The following is a 17472-nucleotide window of genomic DNA, read 5'->3' on the forward strand; positions in this document are numbered from 1 at the left end:
TTTACTGAATTAGTGATTGAGCAAAACAATGTTGCACCAAACAGTTACCAAATTAGTGCAATCCCTATAAAAATCCTAGTGGCATAGTTTACAGACTCAGAAAAAACAAACCTAAAACTCATATGGAACCATAAAACACCACAAAATAACCAAGATAAATCACCAAGTTTTTTTTCTTGAGAAAGAAAAACAAAGATGGAAGCATCACACTTTCTGATCTCAAAATATATTACAAAGCTGAAGTTATCAAAACAGTATGTTACTGGCATAAAGACAGACATATAGTCTAAGGAATAAAATAGAGACCCCATCAATAAACCTATACACATATGGTCAACTGATTTCTGATAGTGGTGCCAAAAACAAAAAACGGATAATCTCCTCATCTGATGATGCTATTAAAACTGGATAGCAACATGCAGAAGAATTAAATTGGACCCTTACCTTACACCATATATAAAAATCGAAAAAGGTTACAGCCTTAACCGAAAAATTGCAACCATAAAACTCCTAGAATACAACACAAGAAGAATGCTTCTTAACACTGGTCTAGAAATGATTGCTTGAGGGGCACCTGGGTGGTTCAGTTGGTTAAGCATCTGCCTTCACCCCGGGGTCCTGGAATTGAGCCTCAGTTGGGCTCCCTGCTCAGTGGGGAGTCTGCTTCTCTCTTTCTCTACTTCTGCCTCTCTCCCTGGCTTGTGCTCTCATGCGCTCTCTCTCTCTCTCTCTCTCTCTCATAAATAAATAAATAAATAAATAAATAAATAAATAAATAAATAAAATATTTTAAAAATTAAAAAAACTTTTAAAAAAAGTAACGATTGCTTGGATTTGATATAAAAATAGATGTGTCAATATGAAACTAAAAAGTTTCTGTACAGCAAAGGAAACAATTAACAATAAAACAACAACCTACAGAATGTCAGAAAATAATTGCAAACATATAACTGAATAGAGGTCCATATAACTGAATAGAGGTTACTATCTAAAATATATAAGAAACTTCCACTTCCATAATTTTTTGAACTTCCATAATTTAACAGGAAAAAATAATCTGACTAAAAATAGGCAAAGGGCTTAAGTAGACATTTGTCCAAAGATGACATACAAATGAAAACAGTTGTGTGAAAAGATATCCAACATCACTAATTATGAGAAATAGGCATTTCAAAACCATAATGACAGATCACCCTATACTCGCTGGGGTAGTTATTATCAAAAAGTAACAAAAGTTAACAAATACTACTGACAATGTAGAAAAACTGGAGTCTTTCATCATTTGCAGAATTGTAAAATGCTGCAGCTGCTAGAAGAAACAGTATAAAGGTTTCTCAAAAAATCCAAACTTAAAAGTACCATACACTCCAGCAATGCCACATCTGGGGACATATCCAAAAGAACTGAAATCAGGATCTTGAAGAGGTATCTATATTCTCATGTTCATCACAGCATTATTCACAATAGCCAAGATATGGAAAGAAACTAAATGTCTATCAATGGGTAAATGGATAAAGAAAATGTGGTGAATGCACACAACAGAATATTATTCAACCTTAAAAAATATGCCATATGCACTAACAAGAAAGAACCTGGAATACATTATGCTAAATGAAATAAACAAGTCACAGAAGGACAAATACCACATGATTCCACTTCATGAGGTATCTAACAGTCAAACTCCTAGAAGCAGATAATAGAATGGTGAGTGCCTGGGGCTAGAGAGAGTGGAAATGGAGAGTTGCTGTTTACCAGGTATAAAATTTCAGTCCTGCCAGAGTTCATTTCTAGAGATCTGCTATATGACATTTTGCCTAAAGTTAATAGTCTACAGTGCACTAAAAAATTTAGGAGGAGAGATCTCATGTTACATGTTATTATCACACTTTTTTTTAAAGACTGTACTAGGCCAGAAATCTATGGTCATAGGACAAAAAAAAATCCTTCTGAACTTTAAGAAAAAAAGAAACTTGTTTTGTCATAGCTAATGTAGTCACTTCCTCCATTTTCTGCAAAAGTAAACAAACTCCTAATAATTATTTTCCTGACATGACTTATACTTTCAATTGAAAAAATCCAAACTATATCATAAACTTTGTTTTCATGTTTGCAGATAGAAAGTACATTTAAAGCCTTTCTTATTAAAATAAAAGATCACCTATCACAAGCCATGTGCTATTTTTTTTCTATAATCATCTATATTACAGCATAGTCTTTCTGGTTTGCAGTTTCTAGAAAAGGTTCCTGGCAATTGTTTTGGGAGACAGTCTACTCTCTCAATCTTCTCGCCCTAGGCAACCAGTAATCTACATTCTGTCTCTCTAGGTGTGCCAATTTGGCCATTTCCTATAAATGGAATCATATAATACATGGTCTTTTGCAGCTGGTTTCTTTCTTTAGCATCATTTTAAGGTCCATCCATGCTGTAGCAAGTATGGGTGCTTCATGACGTTTTCTTATTGAATAATATTTCATTGTATGGAGAGGACCATTTTTGTTCTTTTCTCATCAGTTGATGGGCACTTTAGTTGCTCCCACTGTTTGGTTATCATGAATAATGTTGCTACAAACACCCATAGATACCTGGCTAGTTCTTACACAATCTAATATTCATCCTTTCAGTTATTCAGGCTCCATGAGGTCACTTGTGACACAGTGATAATAAAGCATTCTCAAAAGGTTGCTCTGTGAGGACTAAGAAAGAGAATTTATATGAAAGGTATTTATAGATTAAAAATTACTATGAATATAGAATATACTTTATCTTTTAATTTTTTTTTCATATCTTCTTTGCCAGGTACCAAGCAGCAATTCCTCAGACCAGTTTTTGCCACTCAAAGTACACTTAAAAAGTTAAGCTTTTGTTTCATTGTGAGGACACTAGTAAAGAAACAAAAAGGGAGAAGAGCTGAAAGTCTGAATGGTTTACCACCCCTTGTGTTAGCTCTTATTTGCTGAATACTTACTATGTTCAAAGTACTCTGGAGTAATACGAGAAATCAGATTTACTCCCCCATGCCAGTTTGGCGGTAAAGTATGCATATGTAAATTTTTTGGAAATAATTATTAATTAGCAAACTGAACTATAAAATGACCTGATATGGAGAATTTTTTATTTGCCATTTATAGATCGGTATATAATATTTATATATCAATACATAACATAGGAAGTTACATATATGTTTATAATGTATAAATATACATAAATAAGTTATATGATTCAAATATAATTATATACATATAATTTATATATAGTGTACATATATCACATAAAATATATATGCATATAAATTATATAATTTATGATTCATATATATAATCCATCTTTAATTAATAATTAATTAACAAGACGAGACTCCAAAAGAGTTACTACAGTTGGTAGAGATACTTTGGTAAATAAGGTATAAAGGAGGACATTTTATTTATAAATAAATGGAATAAAAATATTTGGCAGTTTTATAAACAATCATCATATGTATGAAAAGATAAAGGAGAAGACATGATAATATAGGTAGGCAGATGGATGGCTATATGGATAGAGAGTACATATTATTACATTATTTATGTTGTAGTATCATAGTTGAATCTCCGCTATCAACAAACATCAATATTCTGAACATTTTTGAAATAAATAGAAAAAATGTTGAACCTTAACATAATTAATAGGTATATGTAATTAAAATAATTTTCTAGTGAATGAGCTCCTTTGCCTAGCAGTTACAGTATAACCATTAACATGCATTTGACTTTAAGGGGAGGTTTACAGATTTTATGACAAGAGAAATGCATTATTGTTAAATAGTTCAACGTTTGAAAATTAAGGACAGTCGCAATCTTTTCCCCAGCTGATTTTAGACGCCCAGCAACAAGTTTACTGAAATCCACTAGAGGGAGCTGACATAACTGTGAAGTTGCATTACCTGAGGTCCTACCAGGAAAATAAACCCCTCAGCAGAAACAACTTTAAAGTTAAAAGAAAAAAGATAAATAAACACTTATCTTTTGCTTTATTCAGCTCATTCCATGCCCTTACCAAGAAATTAAAATTTAAAAACCAGAAAAACAGGGAAAATTTCATGTATAATTATACATTGATTTTAGAAATGTTATTATGTAGTAAATTATTTGGATATTTAAAGAGAAGTAGCCAAAAAACGTGTTTTCCAACTAATTAAAGTTTCAATAGAAAACAAATACATGTTCTTTCTTATCTCATAACAAATTTGGGAAGACATTTTAAAAATATTTGTATTTTAATGCCTTAAAATCCAATTTTACTCTCTAATCTTCTGTATGTACATACATACATATGGATGGTGAACCAAAAGCTCATTTACTAATGTTTGAAAGCATTTATAAACCTGTATGTCACAGGAATTTTTGTCTTAGAAATTAAGCTGATGAGTTGGGCTATTTCGGATCACATATTACGAATAGCCTAAGAGCAAATTGGTGAGAAACAAAAGAGACATCTTGAAAATTTCACTGGTCAAATGTTAGGCATTTGTGTAACTGATCCACTCTTAGGTTATATTTTATTATTAAATGAGAAAAAGAGGATCTTTCATAGTTATACTGATCCAATAGTAAAATGTGGCCCAAAGAATAATTTGTTCTTTGCTGAATTTCAGTTACTACATGTATGTTACAGCTATAACAATCTTCATATAAACTGGAAAGTATTAGTAAGAAGCTTCGCTAAATATTCTTGTACATAAAACAAACAGGATTTAATGAAAACCCACTAAAAGGGCTTCAACTGCTCTTTTATTTCCGCCACTGTTCAAAATATTTGACTGTAAAATTTGCAACCCACCAAAGAAGATGTTAATGCCTATATAAAATATATACTTTATTTGTTCCTCAAAGTCATGAAATTATTACAGGAGGTGAGGGGGAGAAATGGAAATATAACATATATGTTTTCCAACAACAGTATCTCATTACTTGTTACTACAGAATGTAAGGATGGTGGATTCCTTTGACAGAAATTACTCTTTCATGTTAGTACTTTCTCTTTTTCCAACAAATATTGAATATGGAAAATATCAAGTTAGCCATTTCAAGGATTTTTACTTACTTGTTTGTAGCTCTTTTTCTCTTGCCTGCACATCAGCAAAGACTTGGTTAAAATGATTTGTAAAGGCCACAAAGTCTGCATCCAGGAACATTGGCCCTTGTCCTTTCTCTTTCAGGGCTATGCTTTGAATTTTTAATCGCTCGATTTGAGGCTGAAGAGCTGACAGTCTGTTGATTTCATCCTGTACCATAATTTAGAGTATTAAAATAAATAAAACTTTTACTTTGCATAGATTAAAATTTTTTGCAAAGAAAGGTGTTAAAAGGCAGTGATGTAAGCTTAGCTTAATGCCCTTATCAAAAAATTCATAAGAAATATCCATGACAGTTTAGGCCAGCCTCTGGCACAGGTCATCAATTTAAGAATACCTTGGCTCTTCATTCAACAGATATCATCATATGTAACTGTCTTTAAATTTCAAAATCACATCATTTACAGCATTAATGGGCATGAATGTGCACTTTAAAAGTACTATGAATGACCTTATATCCTTTTAATAAATCAAACATGAATGTTCCTCTGTACCCTTCTTATCTCAAAATTGTATGCCTTTGCTTCAAATTCAAAGCTTGTTTAATAAACAATATTTTTCTTTAAATTCACTTGTGAAGAATATAAATTACATCTATCTATATATCTATATAAATACATACCTACTGCCTTAAATTATATCTTCATATGATATTTCATAGGTTACATAATCTATTTAATACTTACATAAACACACATATATTTATGTTTGTAGTTATCTATCTTTTATATAATCACATTACTTCTCCTGACTGAACAGGCAATTACCCTTGTTTCAGTTAGGGTAAGAGTTTCCTCTGTTTTTCTTGTGCTGGCCTGTTGTTAATAACACCCCATTTCAATCTTGAAGAGTACCCTGGTTTGAAAGATAAAATCACATGGATCCACTGCTGTGCAATATAGTAGTCACTAGCCATCTGTGGCTACTAAACACCTGAAATGTGTCCAGGCCAAATGCAGATGTGCTGTCATTGTAAAACATATACTGAATTTTGAAGACATAGTATGGAAATATACAAATATAAACAAATATTCAATGTACAAATACATATATAAATATAAACAAATATACAAATACTGATTAAATGTTGATATGGTAATATTTTCTGTTTATCAGTTTAAATGACATGTATTACTGAAATTCATTTACCTATTTCTTTTTCCTTTTTAAATATTGTTTCTAGAACATTTAATATTACATATGTGGCTCAAATTCATAGCTTGCATTATATTTCTTTGGAACAGTGCTGTTCAAATGAGAATGTTTTCATTCTCTTTTGTTTCCAGCAAAGCAACAATTCATCTATCTCAGCTACACATACAATCATAATTCAAAGAGAATATCCAAATGCTCTTTAAGTATTACTACCATGTTTGCTTACTTATTTATAATTCACACCTATGCTACCTTTTGAAAAAAATACTTCGGGATTGTTTACCATTTAAAATGTAAAAAATAAGACAGTTAAAATTTTAAAATTGGATCACAAGCTAATTAGGAGGAGGGGAAAATGGAAAGAATTACAGTAATTATGAACTAAATATAAATCTGAGCTTCCTGGAAATCAAAGTAAAAAGAAAAAAGAAGGGATCCCTGGGTGGTGCAGCGGTTTGGTGCCTGCCTTTGGCACAGGGTGCGATCCTGGAGACCCGGGATCGAATCCCACGTCAGGCTCCCGGTGCATGGAGCCTGCTTCTCCCTCTGCCTGTGTCTCCGCCTCTCTCTCTCTGCCTCTCTCTCTCTGCCTCTCTCTCTCTCTCTCTCTCTCTCTGTGTGTGTGTGTGTGTGACTATCATAAATAAATAAAAATTTAAAAAAAAGAAAAAAAAAAGGAAAAAGGAATGAGGTTTTTTTTTTTTTTTTTTGGATGCATATCTACTGTTTTGGAGAGAGTACCTTATGTCTTAGGATTGAATAAGATAAATGTATTCCAAAGACTCTTCCACAGTAGCAAGACTACCTAACGGGCACTGTCACTTGTTAATGATTTTTAGAAGATATAAACGTAACTTTCAGAAAAATGTTGCTATGTGGTTATAACAGTAAGAGTTGATTCAGATAGGTTAATCTCTGACAATCAAATTCTTTTGGTAGGTGAAGATGAAAGCCATTTATGTAAATGGCAAAATGACCCATCTCTCTCATTCTGATATAAAGCCTCTTAGTCAAAGCTAAAAGATAGGTGCATATCCATGGATGAAGAATAAGACAAGAGCTAAAGGGTAATACTTTGTGTTTTTGATTATAGAATTAAAGATGTGCACTTTGTACACTAGGCTTACAAATGGTAGCATTGACATCTGCTGTGAAACATTTAAGAACCTGATTTACATTTGGCCAGATGGAGGGCCGTCATTCTTCCTGTTTAGGGGGCTATAGAAGGAGCCTACAGTATAGTAAAGTGTGTTCAGCAAAACAAAGGGGACTCTGAAACTAATAAAACATTTGGGCAAATGTTCAATTGAGACCTTAAAGTTCTGAGAGTAAATCATAGGAGAGACCATTTTGACTTGAAATATTTAACATTTAAAAGATGTTAACAATTACTCACTATTTCCACAAAAGGGCCTTAATGTGAGTAGTCCTCCAGAGTAAGGCATCTTCCCTGATTCTGTTTATCCTTCAAAATTTTGTGTTTATCTGATGGAAAAACTTTTGCATTTTTCTTGGGAAAGAGTCCATGGATTTCTGCCAATTCCCAAAGGGCTCTCTAACTGCCATATTAAGAACCAGTTCTGGCAAGCATTATATTTGGAGCTAATATTGCGGTCTAATCTTAGAAAACATCTCCAAATAACAGAATGCACTGACAAACAAGATGGAATAATTTATTTACCTAGCATTAATCACAGAGAAATAGTATAATGTTAACTTTTGCATGAATGACACTGAGCTTACCCTACTAAATATTTCACCCGAGGTGATTCATCAAGCTAACAGAAATCAAAGGTGCAGAGAAAAAGAGTAAGGGGTGATGAAGAAGGATGGAATTATGTCATCAAAATTTGGAACCTTGTGGATGAATGCAGAAAAACAAAATAAATCCACTTAGGATGACTTCCTTGACCTCGAGAGAATATTTAAGATATGTAACCTCTAATGATCTTTATTTGCTCCTCAGATAAAGAATAATATCCTAGCAGGCCCCAAGAGTCCTTGCTTTGTCTCTTATATGTCTGTCTTTTGGCCTCCATCTCTCATCTTATCTCAACCCCTCACCCCTCTCTGGCCAGCATTCACATTGGCCCTCTTTCAGTTCCTTGGGGTGGTTGTTGTTTAAGCTACCAATTACCCCGTGGTATTTGTCAGGCAGCTCAAGCCAGCTAATACAGCTAATATCATTATCAGCAACACTAGTGACACTGACTATTTATTTTACAGGTGAATGCATTTTGTAGATTTTAGGGCTACCTTTTGTATCTGAATCTCAAGAAACAGGTTAAGGTGATATCATCCAGTGTTGTTATATGAAATAATATAGGTAGAATATTCCATCGATTCACAGAAGAAAAAAAGAGTCATGGATTGTATTAACAGCAAAATGTGTCTAAGTATAGAAATTCCCTAGATCTGCATATTTGCATAAAAAAACCTAAAATGCCTTTCTGTCCTATATCCTTTAACTAAAAATGTATTTCCTGAGTTTATTCATTTCCCAGTAAAGCTGTAGGACCAATATGTGAGAGAATCATCAGGTCCTTCAACTGTTTTTCCCTTCACAATAGCTTTGAATTTCCCATCCCTTCCTGGGTTTAATACCACCTCCAAACCAACCTTATCACCCCTCCACCACCAGTCTCCCATTATTTAAACCATTCTTGTCCAAGCATACAAATTAACCTCCATTCACTGCTTCTTATGTTAAACCTACCCATCTTAGACTATCATTAAGGTTCATCCTAGAAACCTTTTCATCTCTCCAATTTCCTGCTTTCCATGAAAAGTATTCCACTCATAGTAACCATGCAGAAAGTCAAGTTATCTTCATTATTGTGTAACTTTGGTTTTCTTACATTTGCAGACATATTCTTTTAATCTCTTTCTTGTGTTCCTTGACACCAGTTACACCTTGTTTGGCCCTCCAGATCCACTGTCCACTTCTACAACTCAGGAGAATGACACTTATAGACTAAAGCTCTTTGTACTCTGCCGACTGATTATGTTTAGCCAATGGGGAGCCCTGTCCAGATTCAGATTCTAGAGGCAGGGAGGAGAGTGAGGTAGCGTGTTGATTTTTCTGGCTTCATTCCTGTGATGGCACTTGGTCTGGGCCTTAAGGCTGTCTTTATAATGGCTGTCTAGTTCCCTCCTTCTATGTTTCTGTAACTTCTCTCTCTCTAATCCTTTCTGTCCTAGAATGCTTAAAGCTCTGATGCCAGGTTACTGTAATATTCCTTATGATTCCTCTATACTCCAAGCACAATGATGAAATATTTTGGTAAGGAAACCTTTCTCAAATTATTCTAATTTGAGTGAACTGTCAGTTTTAAAGATTTTCCTCATATATCCAATTTTACAGTACATCAGCTGCTTGTGTTCGTGTGGATTCCACTTTTTAAATATATGACTAAGTTTCACTTTTTAGCACATGAGCTGCCATAAAAAAAGAGCTCCAAATTATTGGCCACTCCTCATAGGATATGTGTAGTTTCCATACTCCAAAACTGCCTCACCATTCTGCAAATCGACAGAATCAATTAGCTATGTGTAAGTACTCTAAATATATATATTTTTAGGATCCAGACATCATACATTATCTATTTAAACTCATTTTCTTCACTTACATTTTGAGCTTTATTGTGTTTAAACCTTTCAAAAGGAAATTTTTTATTAAATAACTTGCTATTCTTCTAGAAATTGCCAAGAAATTCCTATTGATCATGATCCAAATAGGAGGAAAGAACCTTACCTTACAAATTTTTAACTGGCTTTTAATTGCTGTTGGCTCTGATGTGGTGGTAGGCTGGGTTTTCAACCAGTTTTCAGCAGTAGTTGTCATCTGCTCCAATTGTTGTAGCTGATTATAGAAAGTGATGATGTTGTTCTGATACTCCAGCCAGTTAAGTCTCTCGCTTAGCAATTGGCAGAACTCTATCCACCGGCTGTTCAGTTGTTCGGAGGCTTGTTTGATGCTGTCAGCATTAACACCCTCTAGAAAGATTTTTTAAATATATCCACTGAAGCCACAGACTGCAAGACATCTGAAAACCCTGAAAACCCCTGTGTCTCAAGTTTAAAAGTATTTATCATATGAATAATTTCAAACAAATCATTTATTTATGATAAAAAATATAGAAGTACTGACAGGAATTCTGATTACTGATTGTAAATTATTAGTGATGCATTTTATTAAGAGTATTAATGTAGGGATGCCTGGGTGGCTCAGTAGTTGAGCATCTGCCTTCGGCCCAGGGCGTGATCCTGGAGACCCGGGATTGAGTCCCATATCGGGCTTCCTGCAGGGAGCCCGCTTCTCCCTCTGCCTATGTCTTTGCATCTCTCTCTCTCTCTGTGACTCTCATGAATAAATAAAAATCTTTTTAAAAAAAGAGTATTAATGTAAAAAATAAATAAAGACACATAAGATGTAGAAGAGCAGAACATATTTAAATAAAAAACAAAAAAGGGTCAAAGCTCTGAAGGGGATTGGGAGATTGTGGACAAAAAAATCTTTTGGAGGATTCCAAATCATTGTTAAATATCATGTATGCTATTAAAATGTATGTTGAAATACTAACATTTGTATTTTTAAAATGGTTTGGGAATCAGCTGAAATGTTATTATTTGGATTTTAATTAAAAAGGGAGTATTTATCAAAAAGCAGTAATTCTGTTTCTGCTATAGATAGCCAGAATTAAGCAGATTTTCCATGGATCCACAGAAGTGAAACAAGCACTAACAAAATCTTCCTAACATGAGAAAAGATTTTCAATGTTACACATCATTTACAAATGTGGAAGTTGATCTGATCATTTTAAAATCTTCTATAACAAAACTAAAGCAGAAAAAAAATCTATCAAAGGCAAGAAACGTAAGCACATCATTATCACCTTTAGCTTTCTGGAGAATCTACTGTGTGTTAGGAATTTGATGTCTTTTAATATATGCCATCTTATTTAAGTTTGTCATAACGTGCTATATGATGACTAATGCTAATCCAGGTATATATTATCCTATACATATCAAGAAAGAATAGCAACATCATGTAATGCTATATGTTAAAATACTCTCTATAGTTAGTTGACAAAATTTAGGTTTCTTACACACACACACACATCTTAATTTATATAGTAATTTCCATAATAAATTACATTACATAAAAATATTAAATATGATAGGAATTTTAAAATGCAGTAGCACTAATAACTTCCTTATATTTTTGAAATATTTGAATGTTTCCTTTTCTTACATATATTCACAGGGATCTCAAAAGGGATCATGAACTCAATATAAGATGCTTCCTCTAGTTTGAAATAAAGTGATTCAGTAAAGACCAAGTTGCCTAAGAAAAATATACTTTTATGAATGCTAATTTTACTTGACTTTCTGGTTATGTGATTTAGTTAATGGGCAAAGAATTTGTTAACAAGTTTAAAGACCATTTCTAGCACAGAAAGACTGTAGTTTTATAAACATGCCTCCCACTTCACTCTTTTTAAAGCCTAAAAAATACAGATTTGAATTCAACCACTATATAATTTTACCCTTTTTTTTACTCTCCTCTGCTCAGATAGTCTAGTTTTCATTTTGTTGTAGTTATGTTACACACCAAACCACATCTCTCAATTGATTTGAAACATAACTCTAACTTCACTAAATTCAAACTTTAGACAGGACATTGGAGAACACAAACTTTGCAAATATTATTGGCAACAACATTTTCTTCCTTCTTTGGCTAATATATTTTTAAAGAAAAATAACTTTTAAAATAAAGTACAAAAACACAAAATATGCATGTCTCCAAATATACAACTATAAAAGGTTTGTGGAAACTAAATACTCTTCTAATATTCTCCCAATAGTTAAGGAAGCAACTGGCCTTATTGAGAAATCTGGATGTTTTTGTGTGATATACTATTTGTGATAATTTGGTTTGGAGCAGTAATTGAGATTTGTATCAAAATGTTTGGGAGATGCCACTAAGTATCTGTAGATGTAAAATGATCGTGTTTGTTACAGAGTGTAAGAGAAGAATCCAAAACTGTGGTCATATAGGTACTCAGTTTGAGAAAAAATTATTATGATAAAATATTGACATTATTGTTGGAAAATGAAAAGAAATAATTTAAAAATACACAAGGGAGAAATTTTATGTTATCTAATGATTCAAAAATGTGCCATGGATATAAATGATGAGATGTATAGAGGAAATATTTTCAGCATAAGTTTGAATAAGCACTTAGAAGAAGGAAGACCATGGTGGTCCAATTCCAAGATAGGCAGGTAAGTGATGCTAACGTAATTTAAAGGTAATGATGAGGGGATCCCTGGGTGGCGCAGCGGTTTGGCGCCTGCCTTTGGCCCAGGGCGCGATCCTGGAGACCCGGGATCGAATCCCACATCAGGCTCCCGGTGCATGGAGCCTGCTTCTCCCTCTGCCTGTGTCTCTGCCTCTCTCTCTCTCTCACTATCATAAATAAATAATAATAAAAAATTAAAATAAATAAATAAATAAATAAAGGTAATGATGAACTGATACTGCATTGAGTCTTATTTAGCATTTCGATAAATCATACAGAAATACACAGAGAAATACCACACTATCCCTGACAGAGGTCAATCATATAAAGAGTCAACCATCTCAAACGAAAAAATAAAACTATAAAGTCATTTTCAACATGAAAAATACATGTTAATCTAATCAGAAAAATAATAATCAAAGTATAATGAACTACCAATAGGTCCTATCTATTAAAATATAGGGACAGAATTTAATGTGGCCTTTTGATCATTCCCCAAAACTATCAGCTCAATATGTCAGGCCAAAAACTGTCCAGATGCTAAATATCACTAAGGAATTAATTAGGAATTAATATAAACATGAAAGGCAAATTTTATACAAGTCTATTATGAAATCTACAATACTCTCTACTTATTAACATATTGATTTTTATAACTGAATAAAGGTAATTAAAATACAATAATAGGTTAAAGAAAGATCTCCACGTTAGGATAAATGGTGAATGTGAATAGAAAGGTAGAGAAATTCACAGTAAAATCTCTGGTATTAGGCACAACTGAGTTTAAATTTCACTCCCTTTACTAAATGGGTAATGAGGTTTGATTATTTGATCCCACTATATCTCATTTTTCTCATCTATATAATGAAGCTAAAATAGAATTGACCTCATATAAAAAAAAAAAAAGAATTGACCTCATAGGATACCTATGAGGGTTCTGAGTTAACATGTGTGAAGCAGTTACACAAACTCTGACATATACCAGGTAACCAATAAATATTGGTCAGTGTTACAGCAAATAATATGTAGCCAACAAAAAAGAGAGAGAGAGCGAGAGAGATTGGATCTTTTAAATGTTGAAATTGGTGGGGAGAGGTCTTTTTTATGACTGAAAGGGGTCATTTACAAAAAAAAAATAATAACTAATATTTTTAAAGATAGTGCTAATTTTATATGACACTAATGTGGGATATAGAAAGCATATGTAGACATTTTTAAATAAGTCATATCAACTAGTAATGAATTCATGAGTTTATTAACAAAGCTTGAAATATGTAGCCATATATCCAAACTCATCTGCAATTAAAGTTATAAAAAGCAAACAAGCCAAAAATTAAAAACAGAAACTTCCCCATGTCACTGGAAAAGATATAATGTTGGCCACAAAGAATCAGATACATCATGAAGAATTTGCATGTAAAAACTGTATTACTTCAGTTCCCGCTCGGGAAAATAGTTCCCGCTCGACCTGAGTGTAACCTGTCCTTCTAAACTCTAAAGCGCTCTAAGAAAAATGTCTCTACTGACAGTATTTGGTAAGAGTTCTCAGGTTAGAGCAGGTGCACTTGTGAATTCACGCAACACCAAATCAATACCTTACTTCATATGAATATGAACATCAGGCGAACAGTACCCACAGACACAAAAAGCCAAACAAACATGTACACAGTCTCTCTTGCTTCAAGTGTGCTTTAAAATATTTGGGGGAAGGAGCAAAAGCACTGTCACGTGGCACATTGCTTCGTTTATATCTCTTTAACTAAAATTATAAATGCCATTACTTCACCTTCATGAATTAGCCATCTATTATGAGAAAGTCCCTTACAGTTTTTGCAGAATAAGGATACTGTTTGCCAAATGAATACTCGCACACGAATAATTTTACTATTATATGTAACTGTTTTATGTGTATTTTGTAGAATTATATGCTCCCTAACCTAACTCAAAATTTTAAGGTTTCTCTTGTTTTTATTTATTTATTTGAAAGAGAGCAGGAGTGAGAGAGATAACAGAGGGAGAAAAAGGCTTGCCACTGAGTGGAGAGCCCAATGTGGGGCTTGAGCCCAGGACCCTGAGATCATGACCTGAGCCAAAGGTAGAGGTTTAATTGAGCCACGCAGGTGCCCCTGAAATTTTTAAATTTTATGATACTTTTTAAGTGTAAATATCTGCCAAGTTTTAAGTATCAATCATTTGAGCATCAATTTTTCTAATTTTTTTGTTCGCTACTTAAGAATACAAACGCTAACTCACCAGGAATTATGAACAATACTTATGGAGGGATAATGGATCATAATCCATTCACATCTCATATTCTAAACAACCCCCGAAATAGTCCATGAATAAATATATTGCACCCAGAGGAAATGGATCATTACTTCAAGTGCATCCATTAATTTTATGACTTGTGTACAGTACATAACAGACTGTTAGAATAATTTTAATTGCGCACCACCTTCCATGCAAGTACTTCAGAACGGGTACTTAAGGTGAAGTATTCCTCATCAAGTCTATTCATCATTAGCCATGAAGCTAGAGTAGAAATAATGCAAAACCCATGTTTTCAGAGCTCTTGAGTTAGAAGAATATTTAGAATGGAAACTTAAAATGAAGTTTTAATAAATTGACTCCAATTTTTATTGCATTTTAGGTGAGAGTCATTACAAGCCCATTTGGCATCCAATAGAACAGCCTCAAATATAATAGAAATCAACTAAATCCAGGAAAATAAGGCTTGAGTATTGTAGACCAAATTCTAGAGGTTTCTTTGACCACACTGTTATCACTTTTTAAAAATAATCATTTTTAAATAATAGCTTTTAAAATTAATGTTTATATAAAATATACACCACTAGTGAACAAAATACATACATTTACTAAAAGAGCTCTTTTTTCACTCTTTTCTATTTTTGTGTGTTTTAACTATTTATTTTTTACTTTTTTCTATTATTAAATGCCGCTGAATTATAAGAGACAAAGGGCAGATTCCTACTTATATTTGTTTTTGTGATTAATTTTCTCCCACAACAGTGACCACTATGATCTTCTCCCTTCTCTCTCTCGATCTCTCATACACACACACACACACACACACACACACACAAGCACAAAGCTTTGTCCTTTGGAGACATGAATCAAAGAATGATGTGTCAGTCAATTAACATTTATCGAGTATGAGCTCTGTGTAGACCATTATCCCAAGTGACACATGGAGAAATAAAAGACATAAATCAAATTATCCAGAACTGAGAAGAGGGTAAAAGAAGAGGAAATGGGTCCAAATCTGGGAAACCACTCACTTATGATGGAGGGGCAGAACTACTGCAAATAGTACTATTTCCACGCCTCATTGTTATACAGACCAGTTGCAAAATGTCTTTCCATTAAATATATATAATTAGAAGAGTTATTGACACTGAAAATCCTTCACAATGATATGAATAAAAGATAATGAGAGGTTTGGCTTTGAAGTGAATCAAATGGACTATCATTCCTGTCCCTACCAGTCTGACAAAATGTGGTCGCCCAAACTCAAATGGCATCATTCATGTGAAGTACTTAATGAGCTATAAATCGAGAAACTAAAAATACAGTTACATAGCTAATGTTATAGATAAGAGGATTCCTTATCTGTGTTATGAGTCTGTACTATTTAATTACAATCCTTAGCAGACTATTACGTATCACCTTAAACACTATAATCTAACACTCAAGGGATGATGGTTTTGAGATATTCTTCTAGTCTAATATACTAATAATTCTAATAATTACTATTTTATTTAAACATTTCCTTAATGTGATTGTCTTCAGACTCTTAATTAACATACAGAAAACTACAATTAGAAATTGAAAGGGAAGCACAGTTTAATATAGAAAACATCACAACCCTATTAGACAATTATACTATCTCCTCTGGAAATTGTGGTAAAACAATTTTTAGCTTAAAGAAGGGGAAATTGACCTATGCTTACATATATTTTAAAATAAATATTTTGACACAAATATTTTCTTGATTATTTTAATATTAATAAAGGAAAACAAAGTATCTAAACCAGGTCTTTTTATACCTGACTGATAAGGAGACTATATGTAGATGGAAGAACATCATTTTACAAACAAAATTAAGAATAAAGTCTAATATAAATAGATACAAATAAAGCAAATGATTAGATATAAAATATTCTCAATTGTCCTAAAAATCCCATAATCTCAAAACTTGAAAAGCTGATTTTTTAAAAGATTTTATTTATATATTCATGAGAGAGACAGAGAGAGAGAGGCAGAGACACAGGCAGAGGGAGAAGCAGGCTCCATGCAGGGAGCCCGATGTGGGACTGGATCCCAGGTCTCCAGGATCACACCCTGGGTTGAGGGTGGTGCTAAACCGCTGAGCTACCCAGGCTACCTGAAAAGCTTTTGTTTTGAAGTAAGCAGATCAGTTAAAAACAATCTGACATGAAACCTTAGGAAATTAGGATTCATTAATTAATGATCAATAGTATGGATATAGTAGCAAGATTGTTTACCGTATATAGTTGTTAAATTTTCTAGACTTTTAATTTTACCATTTTAGCGCTTAAATGAAAAACTGTAAAAATAAACCTTACAAGTTATGTTGTATTATTTTTTTTTAAAAATGAAGTAAATATAAATTTGGAAAACCTCCCTTCTCAGTATTACAGCTACAGGAAACTTAATTAAATCACTAGGCACCCAATCTAGTCTCCCACTTACTCTCATTAAGATTCTTGAAAGCCAACAATTTCTTGTGACTAATGTTATTATTCTCATCTTATACAGGGACAGTGACTTCATAAAAATTGTATTTGTGAATAATTTCTCTAATAAGAATTTCTCTCCACCGTCTACCACTCTCTCCAACTACTCCCATACTTATCCAA

The 17472-nt window shown here is 33.1% G+C and overlaps 1 protein-coding gene across 2 annotated transcripts in view; it reads right to left on the reverse strand.

The window, feature by feature from the left end:
* DMD (dystrophin) overlaps positions 1-17472 on the reverse strand; it is a 2426617-nt gene that overhangs the window by 1334040 nt on the left and 1075105 nt on the right. For both annotated transcript variants that reach the window (XM_072743155.1, XM_072743156.1), the window contains exons 20-21: positions 10021-10262; positions 5081-5261 (exon numbers count right to left, since the gene is read on the reverse strand). In XM_072743155.1, coding sequence (XP_072599256.1) covers positions 5081-5261; positions 10021-10262 — 423 coding nt within the window. The remainder of the gene's footprint in view (positions 1-5080; positions 5262-10020; positions 10263-17472) is intronic.

The sequence above is a fragment of the Vulpes vulpes genome, chromosome X (assembly GCF_048418805.1).
Source record: "Vulpes vulpes isolate BD-2025 chromosome X, VulVul3, whole genome shotgun sequence".
In the NCBI taxonomy this organism is placed as follows: domain Eukaryota; kingdom Metazoa; phylum Chordata; class Mammalia; order Carnivora; family Canidae; genus Vulpes; species Vulpes vulpes.